Source organism: Narcine bancroftii, chromosome 1, assembly GCF_036971445.1.
Source record: "Narcine bancroftii isolate sNarBan1 chromosome 1, sNarBan1.hap1, whole genome shotgun sequence".
NCBI classification, from domain to species: Eukaryota; Metazoa; Chordata; class Chondrichthyes; order Torpediniformes; family Narcinidae; genus Narcine; species Narcine bancroftii.
In genome coordinates, this window is record NC_091469.1 from 192736480 (window position 1) to 192758750 (window position 22271).

The 22271-nt window shown below is 41.5% G+C and overlaps 1 protein-coding gene across 1 annotated transcript in view; it reads right to left on the reverse strand.

Moving 5' to 3' along the window:
* Positions 1 to 22271, reverse strand: part of LOC138753503 (hemicentin-1-like) — a 349996-nt gene that overhangs the window by 179015 nt on the left and 148710 nt on the right. Inside the window, exons 33-44 of the mRNA XM_069916635.1 lie at positions 21339 to 21444; positions 19148 to 19317; positions 17531 to 17685; positions 15087 to 15183; positions 14131 to 14229; positions 13556 to 13732; positions 12867 to 13018; positions 12191 to 12314; positions 9294 to 9469; positions 7839 to 7935; positions 4900 to 5022; positions 1975 to 2136 (exon numbers count right to left, since the gene is read on the reverse strand). Coding sequence (XP_069772736.1) covers positions 1975 to 2136; positions 4900 to 5022; positions 7839 to 7935; positions 9294 to 9469; positions 12191 to 12314; positions 12867 to 13018; positions 13556 to 13732; positions 14131 to 14229; positions 15087 to 15183; positions 17531 to 17685; positions 19148 to 19317; positions 21339 to 21444 — 1638 coding nt within the window. The remainder of the gene's footprint in view (positions 1 to 1974; positions 2137 to 4899; positions 5023 to 7838; positions 7936 to 9293; positions 9470 to 12190; positions 12315 to 12866; positions 13019 to 13555; positions 13733 to 14130; positions 14230 to 15086; positions 15184 to 17530; positions 17686 to 19147; positions 19318 to 21338; positions 21445 to 22271) is intronic.

Sequence of the window (22271 nt, forward strand, 5' to 3'; positions counted from 1 at the left end):
GTTTGTGCAATTGATAACACATTGCAGAAGGCAATGGATAATAGTCAATAGGTGCAGGAGGAGGCCATTCAGCTCTTCAAGCGCCACCATTCACTGTGATCATGGCTGATCATCCACAATCAGTACCTTGTTCCTGCCTTCTCCCCATATCCCTTGAGCCTGCTATCTTTAAGAGCTCTATCTAACTCTTTCTTGAAAGTATCCAGAGAACTGGCCTCCACAGCCTTCTGAGGCAGAGCATTCCTCAGATCCACAACTCTCTGGGTGAAAAAACTTTTCCTCAACTCCATTCTAAATGAGCCTACCCCTTATTCTTAATCTGTGGCCTCTGGTTCTGGACTCTCCCAACATCGGGAACATGTTTCCTCCTCTAGCATGTCCAATCCTTAATAATCCTTAATGTTTCAATCAGAACCCCTTTCATCCTTCTAAATTCCAGTGAAAACAAGCCCAGTTGCTCCAAGCTTTCAACATGACAGTCCCGCCATTACAGGAATTAACCTCATGGACTGCACTCCCTCAATAGCCAGAATGTCCTTTCTCAAATTTGGAGACCAGGACTGTACACAGTACTTCAGGTGTGGACTCAACTGGGCCTTGTACAACTGCAGAAGGACCTCTTTGCTTCTATGCTCAACTCTCTTTGTTATGAAGACCCACATGCCATTAGCTTTCTTCACTGCCTGCTGCACCTGCATGCTTACTTTCAGTGACTGATGAACAAGGACATCTAGATCTCATTGTACTTCCCGTTTTTCCAAACTTAACACCACTCAGATAGTAATCTGCCTTCCTTTTTCTGCCACCAAAATCGATAACCTCACATTTATCCACATTAAACTGCATCTGCCCACTCATGCAACCTGTCCAAGTCACCCTGCATTCTCATAACATTCTCACATTTCACACTGCCACCCAGCTTTGCATCATCTGAAAATTTGCTAATGTTACTTTTAATCCCTTCATCCAGGTCATTAATGAATATTGTAAATAGCTGTGGTCCCACCACTGAGCCTTGTGGTGCCCCACAAGTCAATGCCTGCCATTCTGAAAGGGACCTACTCTTTGCTTCCTGTCTACCAACCAATTTCCTATCCATGTCAGTACCCTACCCCCAATACCTTGTGATCTCGTTTTTCCCACTAATCTCCTATGTGGGACCTTATTGACGGTTGTCTGAAAGTCCAAGTACACTACATCCACTGGCTCTCCCTTTACAATTTTCATAGTTACATCCTTAAAAAATTCAGAAGATTAGTCAAGCATGATTTTCTCTTTGTAAATCCATGTTGACTCAGACTGATTCTGTTACTATAATCCAAATGTGCTGCTATTTCATCTTTTATAATGGACTCCAGCATCTTCCCCACCACTGACATCAGGCTAACTGGTCTATAATTTCCAGTTTTCTCTCTCCCTCCTTTCTTAAAAAGTGGAACAACATTAACTACCCTCCAACCTGCAGGAACTGCCCTGAAATTATAGAACATTAAATTACCAAAGCATCCATGATTTTTAGAGGCACCTCCTTAAGTACCCTGGACCATCAGGTTCTGGGGGATTTATCAGCCTTCAGCCCATCAGCCTACCAACACCATTTTCTTCAGTTCCTCCATTACCTTAGGTCCTCTGTCCACTATTACATATGGGAGATTGTGCCTGTCTTCCCTAGTGAAGACAGATCCAAAGTACCTGTTCAACTCGTCTTTGTTCCCCTTGCCTAATTAATTAATTACTTTAAAAAAAAATGATTTACACAAGTACAACACACAAATGCAATGAAAGCCTTATTTGCACCTACATTTATATCTTAACCACTTTTGATCATTAAAAAATGCACCTGCAGACACTTGCATTCAAAATTCAATCCTGTTTCGCATTCCTCTTCTCCAAATTGCTTCTGAACATCAGAATTACACTACACACGATCAAAGTTGATTCTCATCCCTCCAGCTCCTCAGTTCTCTCACTTACCATAGACTTCCACATTATAGTTCCTTGTGCTCGTCCCAGCCACATTGGTACCTTCACACATGTACTGCCCACCATCTGATAATCGAGTGCTCGATATGTGTAGCAGTTGCCTCCCTGAATGAATAATAACATGCCCAGTGTTCTCTGCAGAGAGTGGCATCCCTGTGATAGATGGCAGTAACAGAGAGCGTATACATTCAAAAAACAGTTGGAAAGCTGTTCATTTGCAAAAAAAATATACATTTGTTTACTATTTCACTGCGTAATGGAATTAGTTTTAATTCATATTTACTCTTCATTAAGTTGAACTCCTTTGTTAGATTTCCTCATTATAGTATATTTCTCAAATTATTCAAAACATTAACTTCTCACTTCTGGAGTGTGAATGGATTAAAGACCCAAGAGTTTTTTGGGAAGAGTTTGTTGGGAATTTTACCCAGGTGTGCAGTAACCCTGTGGTTAAGTTTCAAGATGTGTATTCAGAGACCTGGAAAATGATCAAGACTTTAAATCCTACATACATATAATACATCTGTTAATGGTGATCACAGCAATTATCTTCTGTTCCTCAGGAGGAGAAAACCTGCCTTCCACTCCTACACGTGACTGCAGATTCACCAAAGGCTCCTTAATGCCCATTGACCTGCCCTAGCCAAGCACTAAGTTCAGAGGTCATCTAGGATTGGAATGAATGCCAACCTTATTAGCAACTCACACTCAGTAAACAGATAAGAAAAAACAATTGTATTAATGACTCATGTAGTTTTTAATGTGCATTTTGGCAAGAAAAGTCAGAGACATTTGCTTTACTTTGAAGAGTTTGCATTTGTACATAAAATAGCCCTCAAATTCACCAGTAGAATTAGGTCTGGTCATTTTACTCATGAAAGATGGAAGAAGAGGGAATGGAGGGAGAGGAAGGACAGGAGGAAGAGGAAGGGAGAGGGAAGAGGGAGAAGAAAGAGGAGAAGGAGGGAAATAGGAGAGGGAGAAGGAGAGGAAAGTCTGCTTCAATATATGGATAGATACTAGCAAAAAAACAGAATGTTCAGTTTTGCATCTTTACATTTGTACTTTAATTGACAATTTATAAACTCCAATAGCTACAAAAAGACATCCACTCATTTTTATTGATTGATGTAGCTGATGTATCTGCTCTATTTACACTTATTTTCATGAAGATGTTTATAGTTTTCATCAATGCCGACAAAACTCCCTGATTTTATTCACCTGCAAAGTCCAGATCAAACCAAGAACAGTAACCACTCCTACACTGATTCCCGAGAACATAACCTTGCTCATCAAGTCCATTCCCTTACCCAAGTTTTTAGTCTTCAGCCTATTTGATTTTCTTTAACTTAATCATTCACAGGGTGTGTATGAGTTGCTGGCAAAGCCAATATTTATTGCCTAACCAAAATAAACTTTGAAGTTAATGCCTTAGTCATTTTCAGAGGGTGGTTAAGAGTGAATAATCCTGCTTTGATTTGGAGTCACATATAGTGCAGACAGGCAGCATGTTTCCACCCTGAAAGACATCAGTGTACCAGTTTCTTTTTAAACAACAAACCAGTCGTTTCAGACACCAGTACTGATACCAGATTCCCATTCCAAATTTATTAAATCATCTGAATTTAAATTCCCTAGCTGTTGTGAGGATTTCAACTCTGGAACTTGGATCAATCAAGCCTCTTGATAATAGTCACTATACTCTTACATCCAAACAAAAACATTTTTTTTTAAGAAAACATAATTTATGTTGTGTCTGTTGAGTAGAACTTCATGTGTGACCATCCACACAGAACAAGGTTAAGAGTATCAGCCATGAAGCACACTCCTCCCTCTCCCCATTCAAATCTCTTCAAGTCTAAGGAAATGAGTCTTGCACATGGAGTACAATATATATTGTAGCAATTCTGTAGCCATTTGGGAATCAGGTGGAAGGGGACAAAGGGGTAGCAGTGGAATTGAATAGCGCCTTGTAGAGTAGAACTGGTGAAGTCCCTCAACCTTATGTACAGGTCAATGCAATCCACCCCACAGGTATTGACTCTCGAAGTCTGATGCTACAGCAAAAAGATAGTAACATCTTGCTCAGCCCTCATGATCAGGGAAATATTTCCAACCCAAGTTTTCATTTCAATCACAGTTATCATTCAGTTTACAAACATGCTCTACTTTGCCTGAAGCTATATTTATTTTAAATAATTCAGCAAGTCAATTGGAGGGTGAAGGGGAAGGAGGATAGGGTGAATGGAGAAAGGGTTTTTTCAAGCCACCTGCTGAGCAGTGAGTGTGTCAAGAGTGCTTCTCCCAGGTCGATGCAACATCTTGCCTGTCTTGCCCCACAATAAGCTGAACAGAGACTACAATTTGAGCCTTCTATCTATCATTCAAGTGGTGTTGAGATAGGTAAGGCTGGAAGAGGACAGTGAACCCCTCCGGTTCACCATGGACAAACTCTGGTTGTTTTGTCTGGAGTGCCAGAGGCTGAGGAGAGACCTGATGGAGATTTTATAAAGTTATGAGAAGCAGAGAAGATACATGGTCAGAATCTTTTTTCACAGGGTAAAAATACTAAAGGATATGCATTTAATGTGAGAGGGGGAAAGTATAAAGCAAATAGGCAGGGCTATTTATTTTTTTTTACACAAGAGTGTGCTCAGTGCCTAGGACGGACTGCCACAGGTAGTGGTGGAAGCATAAGTAATCATAATGTTTAAGAGGCTTTTAGATTGATACATTAATATGCAGGGGATGAAGGGATATGAATGATGTGCAGTCAGAAGAGATTTACTTTGACAGGGCATTAAGTTTGATGTGGACATTGTGAGCCAATGTCCTGTACCTGTGCTGTACTGTTCTATGTTCCATGATTCCAGGATCTTTCAGCAGAAATAAAACCATGTGAATCAATCTGCTTACCATTTTTCTTCCACTGAAGAATGGGAGAGGGAATCCCACTGCATTCACAGAATAAACTCAAGGAATGTCCCTCGATTACCGTCACAGATGTTTGATCCGTTAATCCTCGAAATGATGGAGGCACTGAGAAATATTTCAGAACTTTTCTTCAGAGCAGGTCAGACACAATGGATCACATTTTACCTGTCAGTTATTTCCTACTGGCCTCAAAAGATGTCCCCTTTCTCCTCCAGTCATTTCCTTCTCTAGCTTTTGTATGTCTAGACATATGCTTTCCATTATTCTTTCCCTCTTCCACTCCCTTTCTTCTTCCATCCCTCTACTATTGTCAAACATCTGGCCTGAATTAGCAAAGATTGAGGAATCAGGCTCTTTACCCCATCTCTCTCCGATCCCCTTCCGTCGATCTCTTTCTTATTTTACCAAGATGCAATTAGAATTGTTATAATTATTGAGAGTGCTTTTGCAAAGGTTGTCGTCAGGATAAGTGGAGGTAATCAAGAAAGTAAACAGATGTGAAAAAGTAATTGAGCACAGTTTTTCATAAATCTTTCCTTCTTGGTGGAACACGTACATTTTGTATTGCTTGTGACCTTTGTCATCACATTACCTTCTATGCTGACCAGATCATCTACGATGCCAACCTTGGCTATTCCTTCAACTTTCCTTCCTCTGCTTCTTGTAGAGTCTCTGGAATGAGTCTAACATTTGTCCCTTCATCCCACTACTAATATTCCATTGATCAAAACACAGGACAAAGATTTTCACCAGGCATTGTCTTACTGCTTGGCTATCAAAATGGACGCTAATTAAAAGAGGTATCTATTTAACAAGACATACTGCAGTGAAAAACTTTCTCCAGACACATCATGCCAAGTTGCTTTTTCTCCACAAAAATATATTTCCCATCAGTTTTCCTGTCACTTGTTTCATATTTCTGCTTCTTGCATTCAATCAAATTGGATTTGAAACACAGTAAAACACAATGCTGGAGAAACTCAGCAGGCCAAACAGTCTGCTTTATATAGCAAAGATAAAGATACATAACCAATGTTTTGGGCTTGAGCCCTTGGATTTGTAACACACCTTTTTCCTACTCTGCTGTCACCGATGTATTGAAGACAACTATAAGACTGCAACAAGGCTGCCTACTCATCACTCAAGAAGTCATCACCTTAAACGTTGAATGTCAACCAAGATATTCTCAACGCTCGACAACTTTCTCAGAATGGAAACAAAGAATTCGAATTTTTTAAAAAACGCAGATCTATCTCCCACAATTCTCAACATTCAGAAATGTGACCAAGTTCTATGCTAAATTCATGTCAAGTTCTAACTCATTGCTAAAGGTGGGGTTAATTTTAACATTTAAGATGACTTTGGACAAGTACATAGATGGGAAGGTATGGAGGGCTATGGACTGGGTGCAGGTCAGTGGGACTAGGCAAAAACAAAATGGTTCAGCATAGATTAGAAGGGCTGAAGGGCCCTGTTTCTGTGCTGTAGTATTCTATGGTAACAATGGACTGAACAGATGTGATTTTGATCAGAAGAGCTCCTAAACTCCAAAATGAATAATGGAGATTTGCCTCCCTTTTTTGGAAATTTAGATTAGAAGCACTTCTATCAAAATAAACTTGACCTTTGTGCCTTAGCGCCCAGTATCACAATGTCATCAGATATCAAGTGTTTCGTATTCATCTATCAATCAAAGAGTCACATCAATGAGTTACTTTCCATCCACTTAAGATGGGGATAAAGAGCCTGATTCCTCAATCCTTGCTAATTCAGGTCAGATGTTTGACAATATTGAAGCACCTTATTCCTTGAATGATGCCTGGTGCCAATATGCAAGATAACACTGCTATATTATCATAGAAAGGAAACCATTTGGTCCATTAAGTAGTGCCGACATTATTCAGGAGAAATTCATTTAGTTCTGCTCAATACTCATAACTGCATTTTTTCCCCTTTCAAACACAGACCCAATTCCCTTTTCAACATTACAATTAATCCTGACTCCATCAATGCCATAAGCTGTGCATGGGAGATCCTAATGCATCATTAAGGGTAGTGTAGCAGGTAGCATGGCGCTAGCACAGCACAGGCGACGTAGGTTTGAATCCTGTGCTGTCTGGAAGGAGTTTGCACGTTCTCCCCATGTCTGCATGGGTTTCCTTCCACCTTTCAAAAACATACAGGGGTTGAAGGTTAATTGGGGTAGTTGAGCAGCATGACCTCATGGACCAGAAAGGCTTTGTTACCATGGTGGATGTCTAAATTTTAAAAATGTAATTAAACCAATTGCATTTACATTTAAATCATGTAAAAAAAATGCTCCATATCATTTGAAGCTTATCCCAATCACCTGCATTACATGTCCTCTGCTTCCTGACTCTTCCAGTCATTAATAAAATTTCTCTCTTTTGGAGGCTTTAAGTATTTCCGTCAACAATCTGAGCTTCTGCAGACCTTCAATCCGAGTGTGCTGCCTGGATCGACATTCCAGTTGTAGCTCAGCCAGTGTTTTATAAACGCACATGATGAATTCCTACAACTCCACATAAAGCCCAGGGTCCCATTTACTGTAGTTTTTAATCCTTTCCTGAAATCGTACTGCTACCTCCACCATTTAATGTACATGTATACTGAGGAAGGGCTCAGGCCCAGTTATATATCTTTACCTTCTATGGATGCTGTGAGACCTGCTGAGTTCCTCCCGTTTTTGCTACAATCACAGCATCTTCAGACTTGCATGTTTTACCTCACTGTTCCCACATCCCCTTTGAAATTATGCCTCAGGTATATATTCTTCTCATTGTTCTGACCAAATTGTACCATTTCACATGGTTCCACTTTCGATTGATTAACTAGGGAAGTGGATGGGAAAATATAAAGGAGTGTAACACTGCCGAACATATAACAAGCTTTCTGCTTACCCCACACGTTCAGGAAATAGCTCTTCTCTGTCTCTCCAGCATCATTTGAAGCCTTGCAGGTGTAGCGGCCAGCATCTTGAACCTTGGCTCTCTTGATCTAAGAGACCAACACAACAGTCTAACGTTCCACTTAAGCTGCGGCATCTTTGACTCTTAAGCGGTGCTGAGATTGAGTCAAAATCTGAGAGTTCAGACCTTACTGCTAATTGCAAGAGCAAAGTTACCCAGTTTATTTAATAAACTGGAAGGCTAGATGTTCAACCTCATCCAGGTGTTGACAGAACTTCATATCGTTATTACAGTAGTCGAGTTAGTTTCTGGATGCAGCATTAGAAGTAATTGAGTATTGAGAGAAAGACGAAGGAAAATATCACAGAGGCTGGAGATCTGAAATAAGACTGAAAAGTGGTACACTTGACATCAAGCAGTAACTGTGAACAAAGTTAACATTTCTGGTCAATTACCCTTCAGCAAAGCTTTTAGTTCAAATTCGAAGTATCACTGGATAAGGTCATTTCCAAAGCCTAATTCAGCACCATGGGAAATTCTGGTAACCATTGTACTCCAATCACAGGAAGGATGTTATTGTTTTGTAATGAGGTGGGGGCCTGATGATAAAGAGGCAAGCAACTAAGGTAATTCAGGGGGTAAGAACAGAGAATTTTACAGAGGAATTTTCAAGGATTATAACTAGAACAGGCAAATGATTCAGCCACATTAGGCTCAAGTACCTGGAGATACAAAGTAAAGCAGTGAGTGACCTGAGAACACCACAGAAGTGAACAATAAAAGATGAATAAAGGAAGTTTGGAGAAATAAGTGACAGGAATTGCGATGAAGACGATACGAGTATAGGGGAAGGTTCAATTCAAAAGCTGACGAGTTTATGAATTACTCATAATGAACGTTTCATTTTCTACAACATTGTTGACAGTCACTTAATGCATGGTTCCCAGTACTAATTGTAGCTTTCTTACACCAGCAAATTTGCCTCAATAAGCAGATATCTTGTTATTTTCAGCAAAGAATATCAATTATTAGGATATTATGACTAGGCTAATTGATCTTTTGAGTCTGTGACAAATTTTCCCAATATCAGAGAGTTGAACACAGATTTTTAGGCTGTCGAGCTTCATTAACAGAGGGGGCTATCCTTTCAATGGATTGTTCAATGCAGGCTGTTAAAACCCATGGCATTATTTTGAAAAATGGGAATGAACAACTCATCCAACAAGTTATGTACCAGCCAGAATAATCCCCTGGCGATCTCTGGGATTTTTTTTTGCTCTCTTCAACTGGCTGCCATGCTTCCAAAATTATTTACCTTCAGATTTTTCCAGAGGCAGAAAGGCTGCAGCAGCATTTCATTAAAAATGAACACAAATGATTTCCAAAACAAACATTATTTAAGCTCAAGCCAAAGCTCTTATAAAAAGCCTCCACAGCAACACTGACCTCTACGAGACTGCTGTCCTCACTAAACACAAGATCATGGTGCTTTAGTAGAGCTTGTCCATCCTTTGTCCAGGTGAGAATGGGGGGAGGCAACGCTAGACTCTGACACTCCAAGCTCACAGAACCATTCACAGTTACCGACACATTCTGCTCCTCTCCCAGGATGCTTGGTGGAACTACAGGAATACATTGGGAGAAATTGTTCAGTTGCTGTTTAAATCAACAAATAAGTTCATCTTATGAAGTATAGTGCAGGGTCCTTTACATCAAAGCAGTGAAATTAACTTCAAACAATGGAATCACCACACTGAGCGATAACATCAGGCACTGGCCCATAGTTTTCCAAGTAGCTTAGGAAAAGGAGAAGATAAAATATTTTTAGATTTTGATTTATTTATCATTGTCATGTGTACAAGGATACATTGAAAAAGCCCCTTTGTATGCCATTTAAAGGCTACGATCCAGGGCATTTTGTACAAAAAGACAAAGAGCTGTATAAGATGATGAGAGCCATTGATCATGTGGATGGCCAGAGGCTTTTTCCCCAGGGCTGAAATGGCTAACACAAGGGAGCATAGTTTAAAGGTACATGCAAGCAAGTATGGGGTGGGGGGGGGGTGGGGGGAGGGAATGAAAGGGTTCAATTTTTCAAACAAGAGTGCTGGATGTATGGAATGTACTGCTGTGGTGGAGGCAGGTACAATAGGATCTTTTAAGAGAGTATTAAATATTACGTGAAACTGAGAAAAATGGAGAGTTATATAGTAGGGAAATTCTAGATCACTCTTAGAGTCGGCTAGAAGGTCAGGGCAATGCCGTAGGCTGAAGCGCCTTTAGTGTGCTGTAAATTTCGATGTTCTATGTAAAGAAATGGAAGGCCCTTCAGAGACAGTGAGTGGTCAAGGTTCACGTCACCTCCTCCGATATAGCCACCTCAGTCGCAGCTGGATGTGGTGCTCGAGACCAGCAGACCAGCCACAGCAGGCCTTGCTGTCTTCTCCCCATCACATCTCAGGAAGGATGACTGCAATACACAGCTGTGCTTCAGAAACTCAGTAGGTCACACAGCATGCTTAGAAAGCTAAAGGTAGCTGACGTTTCAGATCTGAGCCCTTTAATTCCTGATGAAGAGCTCAAGTCTAAAATGATGACTGCCTTTTATTTCCCATGGATGCTGCTTGACCTGTGTTTCTCCAGCACATTTGTGTGTTGCCCTGCCCCAAGCATCTGCAGATTTTCTTGCTTAATTCAGGAGGGATGACGTTAACTCATGCCAGTAATTTCATCTTTGGAGATTTACTGTGTTCAGTCCTACAGTGTAGGGCCCCTCCATGTGGAACAGAGGACACAAACAGTTCTCTTCACTTGGGAGTGCACATGGAAAATGAGGAGAATCTTCTCAGGGAGGGGAAAACCAACCAAAGGCTGAAGGCCTCTCTTCAGGTTAGTTCCAGATCAGCATTAACATTAACTTCCAAATCTACAAACCATTGAGACACCACTGCGGCAGTGAGACTAAAGGGAACCTAGAAACACATCACCTCATCCTCCACTTCAGTAGCCTACAACCAAATGATATGGACATTGAACTAAAAATACAGAAATGCTGGAGGAACTCAGCAGGTCTTGCAATGTCCATAAGAAATAGGAGCAGGAGTAGGCCATCGAGCCTACTCCACCATTTAATGGCTGATCTGATGACAGGCTCATCTCCACCTACCTGCCTTTCCCCCATATCCATTAATTCCCTTACTATGTAGATATCTATCCAATCTTGACAAATATATTTAGTGACGTCACCTCCACTGCTTCAAAGGGCAGCAAATTCCACAAATTCACCACCTTCTTCAGCTCTATCCTCAACTTACTACGCTGAATCTTGAGGCCATTTGCCCTCATTCTGGTCTCCCTTTCTAACGGAAACAACTTGCGTATCTCAATCTTATCTATGTCGTTCATAATTTTGTACGTTTCTAGAAGATCCCCTCTCATCCTTTACATTCCAGCAAGTACAGTCCCTGATCTCTCCTCATCCCTGGAATCAATCTGGTGAACCTGCTCTGCACCGCCTCCAAAACCAGTCCATCCTTCCTCAAGTAAGGAGACCAGAACTGCATGCACTACTCCAGATGCGGCCTCACCAGTACCTTGTGCAGTTGCAGCACAACATCTCTGGTCTTCAGTTCAATCCCTCCAGCAATGAAGGCCAACAATCCATTTGCCTTCTTGATACCTGTAAACCAACGTGTTGTGACTCATGCACAAGCATTCCCATCCTTCTGCACATCAGCATGAGACAGGAACTACTTCACTCAAGACTACAAGAGACTGCAGAAATAGGTGAATGTTGCTCAATTGATCACACAACTATTTCTCCTCCACCACTCTCAACTCAGCGCTCACCCGCATCTCCTCCCTTTCCCGCTCACCTGCCCTAGCCCCCTCTGTCCCCAGACACAACAAACATCAAATCCCCCTCATCCTCACCTACCACCCCACCAGCCTCCACATCCATCACATTATCCACTGGAATTTCCAGCACTTACTGCAGGATCCCACTACCAGAAACATTTTTCCTTCTCTTCCCCTCTCAGCCTTCCGCAGGGATCACTCCCTCGTGCATTCATCCCTCTCCACCTATCGCACCCCCTGCACCTTCCCCTGTGCCCACAGGAGGTGACAACACTTGCGGCCACACCACCTCTCTCACCATGGTCCGGGGCCCCAAACAGGCCCTTCCCATTGCAGCCTCCGCCCCCCCCTTCTGCTTCTATCTGCTCATGATCTATCCCTTCTATGGTTCTCCTAGCACCTGCCTAAATCTCTCTCCATCCTCTCCACACTTCCCACCCCCCTCAGTTCTATCCTATTTTAACCTTGTTTAAAGACACACTTACGATAAACATCCAAGTGGATATCCTTCTGGTCCTCTCCAGCAGAATTTACAGCCATACAGGAGTATGTTCCTGAATCAGAAGGATGGGTACTGGCTAAAGACAGAATCTGGCCATTCGAGAAAAACTAAGCAAAGAGAAGAACAGTTTCAGTTCAAGAGGCAAAAGCAATCAGCTTAAAATGAGAGTACAATAACTTCACATGCTACATAGAAATTCGCAGGCGTAAAATGGAAGAAAAGTAAAAGAAACCAAAGGCAGCCATGGCAGCAGGGTTAACGTCACACTTTACAGAGCTGTTGACCCAGGATCGAATCTCTGTAAGGAGTTTGTATATTCTCCACCTGACTTGTGTGGGTTCCTCCAGATGCTCCAGTTCATCCCACCCTCCAAAAAATGTACTGGATTGGTAGGTTAATTAGGTGTAATTGGGCAGCACAGGGCCTTCTACTATGCTCTATTGTTAAAAGTGGAAAAAAAACTGAATAAAAAGATAACCAAACAGCAAGTTCAGCCTCATAGTCAACCAGTCACTTCAAGAGAGACCAGTGGTTTACTGAGATTTGAGGTTTAATGCTGCCATTGGTAGCTCGTAACTTGTGTGAAGTATCTTCTTGATGAGAAAAGGCACATCAATAATCGCCACCATTTCAGATTTAGGAAAACAAACTCAACTGACCTTTAACCTTTCACTCATCATAAAGACAGGAGTTTTGTCTTTCAACCATGTCATTTTGGGAGCAGGAATTCCAGTAGCCTCACACTGAAGTTCAACGGGCTGGTTTAGAAGAACACTAACCTTGTTTGGAACAGTTGAGATCACTGGTGGGACTGCAAATGAAGAGCTTTGGATTAGTGAGAGCCAACATTTCACCAGGACTATCTGCAACCCCTCCAAAGTGGAACATTTATTGTTAGTGCCTCCTGTATGGGACCAGGAGATACAAGGGTTTAGCAGCAGATCCACTAGTGACTGTGTGAGAATACACTGATTGCAATGCTAGGACTGAGGCAAGCAAGTGTGGAGATTGAACAAATCTTGCTGCTGGAATGATAAAGAAGAATCTAACTCAATTACATTCTGGCACTAGTTGTTTCAATGGAGGTGCAAGTGCAATTTGTTTCTTTGCTTGGTCATCTCCAGATTATAGTTCGCTCTACCCAAAACGAGCAGCTAAGTATCCAGTTCCTAGCTCTTCAGCCAATACTCCTCTGATAGGTGTATAATAATAACCTAAGGTAATTTTGCCTGGTACTTTTGTCAGGATATTATTGCTGAGATGATTGAATTGGGAATCATTAATGTATACATTAAATCATGTCACCCTGCTGCTGGGTCAGAGGTACACTGCAGAGAATCCAACTCACCGTACACCTGTAAAGTGTATTGCAGCTCTGTGCTTCCACCCATACTGGAGGCCACACAGCGATACAGTCCTCCATCAGACAACTGGGCTCTGTGTATCTGGAGAGTTCTTCCGTCCTCCAGCACGCTGATACCAGCCATATCTGTGATCGGCTGGCTTCCCTTGAGCCAAGCTAACACTAAATGACACAGAACAGAGATCAGTTAGTGACAAAAATAGCAAACAAGGCAACTGTGTCAAAGCCCCACAAATCCAAAGGTACATTGTGGGGAATGCAGTTTGAACCTGAATAGTTTCAACAATATCTATGAAAGGGGTGCAAGGGGTGCAAGGCATGAGAAAATTAAGATGCCATTTACTAACTGGTCATTATATCATAGGATAGGAAAAATTAGCTTTCTGTAGAAAGCCATAAGCCATACGTGCAGGTAACATGTTTCTATATCTTGACATTTCTCAGTGTTTTCAAGATATATGTTGAAATTACAAAGCTCCAAATTACATCTCCAGAATGCATTGGAATAATATGGCCCAACCAATCAGATTTCACTTTAGTAGATTACACACCATGTTTACCTGGAGATGGAGTGCCTGTGGCAATACAGTTAAAGGTCACTGTGAGATTCACGGAGACAGTTTTGTTTCTATCAACAGTTGCATCTATGACAGGAAGATCTGAAATTCAAAAACCAAATAATACAAAATAATGTTTACAATGTTAAATAATTTTATAAACATCCTCTGAGATGTAATACCAGGTCATGTGTACACAGAAGATCTATAATTAGAGAATGTATTGTGGAGCCCATTACAGTGAGATAGAATGAGATATAACCAAGATGAGATGAAAATGACAGATTGTTTGCTACACCTTTGCAATAATTCATACTTGCCCTGTCAATATGGTCTTCCATCATTGCATCATTGCAGATAATGTGATAAACGTGCATATCCACAACTTAGTTAGTATAATTATTTTCTCTTCCAGACTATATTTAACTTTACTTCCTTTCTCTTTGTTGGTGAAGGACAGATGATTAATTTTATTAATAAATTCTCAGGATAGGATGTCCAGTCATTTTCTTTTTTTTCTTAGATTAGGTGGGGTTTTGTATAATAAAATTTTTTTGAAGATTTCAATTTGAGGAGATGAGAACATATTTGTTAATTGTGTGTAATGGCAATGTTATATCATATGATGTCATATAGTGATATTTTTTCCCTTCTTAATTATGTATCTATTATTTACCTATGATTAATAAAATCATTGAAAAGAAAGATGTGCATAACACCAAGTGCATTGTGCTGTTAGTATGAGAAAGGACAGTTCTAATAAAGTTGAGATGCCAAAATGGAATGTAAAAGAAGAGCAGGATGGGATTGGAATTAATTGGTTAATTCAAATTGCATGGTAAGAAAGGCATAATTTTTAATATCCTGAAAAGTGTTAAACGAATGGAGTTCCAGCTCACTTATTTACCTGATAATCACTACATTATAGTTTGTTTTACAATAATCCTCCCAGCACTTACCATATACGATTAGCATGACATCTCGTTCTGCTTCGCCTGCCTCATTGGTACCTACACAGGAATAAATGCCGCCATCTTTTTCAGTCACTCGGTCTATCTGTGAACCAAAATAGTAGAGTGCTTGAGAAAATACAAAGTCTGAGGGTGTATTGCTGACTTGTGCCCACTATGGTTTTGAGGTCATGTCAGTCGGCCCCCAACTATCCGTCAGTCTCCACGCAACTGTTTGCCAATCTCTCTCCAACTGTATGCAGTCTCCCCCTGACTGTCACATCAGTCTCCACTCAACTGTCAGTCAGTTTCTCGCCAACTGTCTGTCAGTCCCCCCTGACTGTCTGTCAGTGACAATTCAACTGTCTCATCAGTCACCCCAACTGCCAGTCTCCCCCGAATGTCCGTCAGTCTCCCCCGACTGTTTGTCAGTCTCTCTCCAATGGTCTGTCAGTTTCCCCCAACTGTCTCTAGTTTCCTCCCGACTGTCTATAATTTTCCACCCAACAGTCTGTCAGTCTCCCCTGTTTTTCAATCTCTCCACGACTGTCTATCAACCAATCTCTCTTTCTCTGACAATAAATTCTTGATTTTTTTTATTGACTAAAGCTCCCTTTCCTTTGATTAATTTCAATGATACCCTATAGTTGTAAAATTGAATTTGCTTCACCAGATAATTTTACCTCATAACCGATTGAAACCAATGGAAGAGGAAAGTTCTGATATTCCAGCACACATGGCATTGCTGGGCTAGCAGGTTTTCAAGTCCACTGGATATTATTCAACATTAAAGCTAACACAGTTGAGATCAGGAGTGGGGAATCTTTTTTTAAAACTGACATTCCACCTTAAGTATTCCCTATGTCATCGGTGTTCTGTGATTAGTAAGGGATTGCTTAAGGTGGTATGTGAGTGGATAGAAAAAGTTTGAAAACCACTGTTTTAATCATACCTAATTGACTCGTTATGTGCACAATTTCATGACTCGAAAGGAAATGGGCTAATGACAATTTTTATCAAGCAAAATATTTCAGTAACAATTGGGTCTAGAGACGTGATTCTCAACCTTCCCACTTACATACCACCTTAAGTAATCCCTTACTAATCACAGAGCACCAATGGCATAGGGATTACTTAAAGTGGTATGTGAGTTTTAAAATAAAGGTTGCCCACCCCCGGTTTAGATGTTACAGTGCACAACAACAAATTTCCAAGTGAACTCACAGGATGGCAAATGGGACACTGCCAGTTTGAAGAGCGTGTTGTTCAACAGCCCCACAGAGGAATGCACCGAGTGCAAGGGACAGTAGGAAGTGGAGTCCTGGTGAGTGGAAAAGGATGGCATCTCATCAGGCTGGGTGTGAAGGAAGGGAGTGTGGGATTCGAGGCCCCAGTAAATGAAACAAAAAGTGAAGGATGTGGGCTATTGTTAGGAGAGGGGCATACGGCAAACACCTCCCAGTGAGCCTGGTCCTGAACCATCCAGAGTTCCCAATGGCTGGAGGTTATTAGTGAGGCTATCTTACCTGTGAAGAATATTATATCACTTTTTAGCTTATCCTGTGAAGTAAGATATGCCTCCTCTGGACATTGCAGAATCAGCTCAGTTCCTCATGCACATTTGTGCATTTACTACGATCACAGTGTCTGCAGACTTTCTTGTTTCACTCCAGTTTAAAATGAGCTGGCAGGTTAGATATAACTTTCACTTGTTGAACACATTGGTATAAATGAGCACATGTGACACAGTTGCACAATCTTAGTCATGGAGCTGAGGAGAGGATGGAAACTCATTGGACTATAGAGTCTACTCCTGCCATCAGTACTAATCCTACAGTAATCCTGTTTTTTATTCTTCTCAAGTTCATCAACTCCCCCCAGATTCCATTCCTCCTTACTCACTAATTCTATGCACAAAGCAACTCGGGGTACCAGGTATTGGAACCAGGATGTGAGGGAGTGCTGAGGGTGGGAGGGGCTCCCAAGATGCCTCGAACGCTGAAGGCAACCTGACTGCGTCGGAGGTTTGGATCTGGAGCTCGTGTTGCCAATGGTTTGGACTGAAGTCTCTGCAGCTGCAGAGGGTGCTGGAGATGAATCCACAGACACTCAGAGACTCTGAAGGAATTTTCTTTTGCTTCTCTTTCTCTGACTGTAAGGAACACCAGGCAATTTGTGCTGATGACAAATCTTTGTCTGCCTTATGCCAAGAACAAATGCAATCTGTTTTATTACATGACAATAAAAGAATCTTGAAAGTGACCAATTAATCTACCAATCTGTACACCTTTGGAACATGGGAGGAAATCCGAATATTCATAATGTGACAGGACTGGTGATCAGGAATGGAGCTTGGTCTCTGGTGCTGTATGAATCCCCTCTTCCTAATATCTGTGCTTCAATGAACATGATATCACTGTTCAACGTTGAATGAATAGAATTATATTATTTACCTTCAGGCTCACATTTGTTCTGCTGATCACATGTCCATCCTTCATCCAAGTGATCAAAGGTGTTGGGATTCCAGTAACAGCGCACTCCAATGTAACAGATTGACCAGATATGACAGACAAACTCTCACCTCCCACAATCTTCACCACTGGGGGTACTAGACACCAAATAATCAAGGCCATAGATTAAAGAAAATTAAGCAGGCGGGAACAAAAATATTATTATAGAGCAAGCAGAGTGTATATTTAAAATGGCAGGAAACAAAATTAATAATATTTTATATGGTATAGCCTTGCTCTGCTACTCCTCTGAGACCATGGCCACCCTCTCACTGAGACCATGGCCACCCTTCCACTGGAGACCATGGCCACCCTTCCACTGGAGACCATGGCCACCCTTCCACTGGAGACCATGGCCAGAGGGTTGTTAACTCAGCCTGCGACATCATAGGCACTAGTCTTTACTCCATCGAGGACATCTACGTGAGGCGGTGTCTTAAAAAAGATCCCACCACTCAATGTTGTAAGATGGCTATACAGGTACACAATCCTTTATCCAGAATCCTTGGGGGACAGTGTATTCTGAATTTTGGATTTTTCCGGATTTCGGAAAGCCCACCCGAATTGTGCTGCCGTATCCACCCCCACCCCCTTCCAGTCGCCCAGCCGCCTCCCCCAACCGCAGTACCTTGGCTGTCTCCCCCAACCGTGGTCCCTCGGCCGCCCGGCAGTTTTCCTCAGCTGCCTCCCCCAACTATCGGTCCCTCGGTTGCCTCCCTCAACCGCCGGTCCCCACTTGCCGGATTTTGGAGCTTTCCGGATTTTAGATGTCCGGATAAAGGATCGTGTACCTGTAATATGAATGTTTGCACCATGATGCTGCCATAAAACACCGAATTTCATGATTTGTTCATGACAATAAATTCTGATTCTGACATAGATGAGACCAAATTTAGAGTATAGTGTGCCGTTTTGTTTGCATAATTACAAGAAAGATATCAATTAGATTGAAAGAATGCAGAGAAAATTTACTAGAATGCTGCCAGAACTTGAGGAACTGAGTTAAAAGGAAAGGTTAAAAAGGATTGGACTTTATTTCCTGGAGTGCAGAAGAATGAGGGGAGATTTGATAGAGGTATTTAAAATTATGAAGTGTATAGATAGAGTGAATGCAAGCAGGTATTTTCCACTGAGTGCAAAACGAAAGAATGTGGGTTAAGGGTGAAAGGGGAAAAGTTTAAAACAATCATTATGGCCAATTTCACAGAGAGTGGTGGGAATGTGGAAGGAGCTGCCAGATGAATTGGTGAATGCAGGCTCAATTTTGACATTTAAGAAACATTTGGATAAGTACATAGATAGGAGGGATATGGAGGGATACTGTTCAGATGCAGGTTAGTGCAATTAGGCAAAAAAATAGTTCTGCATAGAAGGGCAGAAAAACCTGTTTCTGTGCTGTAGTATTCTATGATTCTAATGCCACACATATCCCTGTAGATCTGGAGTGTTGCACAGCTCATATGAGTTTTTGAGTTTAACTCTTGTATAGAACGAATGCCAAGGTCATGAAATCATGAATAAATTGCAACAGTAATTGTTATGGTTTTATAAGTATTGTACCATGAACTGTGATGTCATATTCTCTTCTCCCTTCACCTGCCTCGTTTCTGGCTAGGCAGACGTAGTGACCAGCATCCGTCAACTTCATACGGCTAATGAAGAGTCGGCTCTGGTTATCTGATACCCAAACACCACCCAGCTCAGTGAGTGGACTACTGTCCTTCAGCCACCTAACAGACAGAAAGTAGGAAATCAGGCTTTTTTACACAGACTTCATAAATCAAAGTATAGTGTATAGGAGTTGGAATGTTGTACTGTATAAAGAGTTGTACTGTATAAGACATTGATGAGGTCAAATTTGGGGCATTATGTTCAATTTTGCTTAACCTAACTAGGAAAGGTATCAATAAGATTGAAAGAGCGCAAAGAAGATCTCCTAGGATGTTGCCAGGACTTGAGGAACTGATTTACTGGGAAAAGTTAAACAGATTAGGACTTTATTCCCTGGAATGTAGAAGAATGAGAGGACATTTGATAGAGGTGTACAAAATTATGATGGGTATAGATAGAGTAAATGCAAGTAGGCTTTTTCCATTGAGCTTAGGTGAGATACAAACCAGATGACATAGTTAAGGGTGAAAGGGGAAATGTTTAGGGAGAACATGAGGGGAAATTTCTTCACACAGAGAGTGGTGAGAGTGTGCAACAAACTGTCAGCTGAAGTGATGAAGGCGGGCTCGATTTTAACATTTAAGAAAAATTTGGTCAGGTACATGAGTGGGAGGGGTATGGAGGGGTCTGGACTGGGTGCAGGTCAGTGAGACTAGATAGAATAATAGTTTGGTACACACGAGAAGGACTTAAGGGCCTGTTTCTTGGCTGTAAATTTCTATGGTTCTAAGACTGGGCTACACTTCGATAATCAGAAAAATATTTGTCTGGTTTGGGAAGCTGGCTGAAGACAGCCTGCCTCACACTCTAGCAGTCAAAAAGAGTGAAATATTCTTAATTCCAGTGTAGAGAATGACGGTTACACATGTAAGAGTCACATTGCAGATCACAATCCTAGAAATAAAATATCACATATATTTTTCTAATGTAAGGTCATTCAGCTTTAACCGATTCTGTTTCTCTCTCCACAGCTGCTGACTGACATACCACCAGATAGCAGAGGGATCATGGACATAAAGTAATTGGTAGAAGGATAACAGGAAAGAGGGAAAAGAAAATAAACTGAAGGTTAATAGTGATGTGACATCCATTGCCTGAAAAGGTGGAAGAAGCAGAGAGCTTCTTCCTGTTTAAACAGCACTTGGAGCTGACAAGCTGTGACCTGCAAGGCCACAGTATGATTGGATAGCTCTTTGTCAATGGACCAAATGGGTTCCACTGTATCATTAATGTTATATAGTTCTATGATCCATTGAGTGTTTCCTGCTTGTTTTGTTTTAATCAATGGGGGAGCAGTTATCTGACCTGAGCTGCCTCTTTATATAAGAGGAGGACAATATCTACTTCAGACTCCATAAAAAAAAGAGGGGCAGAACAAGTGCCACAGAGAGTTATGGAACAGAAACAGACCTTTCAGCCCATTGACTCTGTACCAACCATTCACCTCTCATTTGCACTTATCCCACTTTTTAATCTTTCCACATTCTCAACACTCCTCAGAATCTACCACTTATCAACACACTTGAGGCCAATTGACATACTAAGCCAGTGCTCTTTGGGATACAGAAGGAAACTTTCACAGTTGTTGAGAGAATGAATCTTGACACAGCATTGGAAAGGCAGAAACCACCAATCTAACCAGACACATTTTAAGGAATATACAAAGTCTCCTTTGCCAGTGAAGGAAATGGACTCCTAGACACAATTGATCTCATTTCCTTCCAAAGCTAGCATCCAACGTTCTAGCACAGCCATTCTCAACCTTTTTTTCTGCCAGGGCCCACCTCACCACCCTCACCTCCCATCCACTGAGGACTCTGCTCAAAGTTTATGGGCCCTGTGAAGCATAAAAAAATTAAAAAACTATTTGTTATGTGAGGTGAAAAGCAAGCAGGGCTTTTACTTAAATGTGCAGTGGTGCCCAGGGGTGGCCATAGGGCCCCCACTGAAAATGGCCAACAGACTCACATAGACTCATTTGTGTGTTATCACAGCGAAAGCTTTGAACCAGACACATGCCAATGGTTACCATTACCCACTGCACATTAGATAAGTAACTGGTGTAAGAAAGGGAACTCACGTTATTTTTGGTGGAGGGTGACCATTTGGTTGGCAAGTCAGCGCCAGTGGATTGTTGATGGTTACAGACACATAAGAAACTTCTCCAGTCTGCAGCTGAGGAGGAACTGTGGATGCAATTGACAGCAGTATTTCATGTGGTATTTAAATTGGAACAACCTTAGTCAAACTTACCTTGTGGAAGTTGAACATTTCCATCCAATTCAGTCTTTTCCTTACCAGATAATGCAAAACAAAGGCTCACAGCAGATGGACAAAACACATAATAATAACTAGAGGTCACACTTCTGCCATCACACTTCCTGGTGATGAAAGGCCACTGGCTACATTCTCTCTCTCACCATGAGAATGTGAACACACCTGGGAGATCAGCAGTAAGAGATGTTTCCCCTCCATGGAGCCCAGCCATTTATCAGAATTGCTGCTTTTAAAGTGTAAATCCAATTCCCTTTCACTGCTACTATTTAGTCAGCTACCGCTGCTCTTTCTGGCCACTGCAGAATGATAATTCAAATCTCATCTTGGATTTTTTATTCCTCCCCCTCCACCCCCAGTTTTAAAGTTATTGCCATTCTGCAGTACACCAATGTACTGGAAAAACTCAGCAGGTCACACAATATCCGCGGGAAATAAAAGGCAATCAACGAGGAAGGGCTCAGGCCCAAATTTTTGACTGCCTTTTACTTCTTACCACTTAGTTCCCAGTGACCTGAGAACTTGGTTCTGCAGCCAGTCTGTAAATAGAGACAAGCTCTTCACCAAACCAACAGCCTTTGATAGCATGACATTTTTAAAAATTAAAAGGTGGCTTTCTATTGAAAAAAGCATCACTACTGTTAAGTAATTTGAAGCTCCAAAATATTGTGAAATGAACAAACGTCTAAATGTATCTTGACAATCAAAGTGAAGAATTAAGCTGTGGCAGATTCACTAG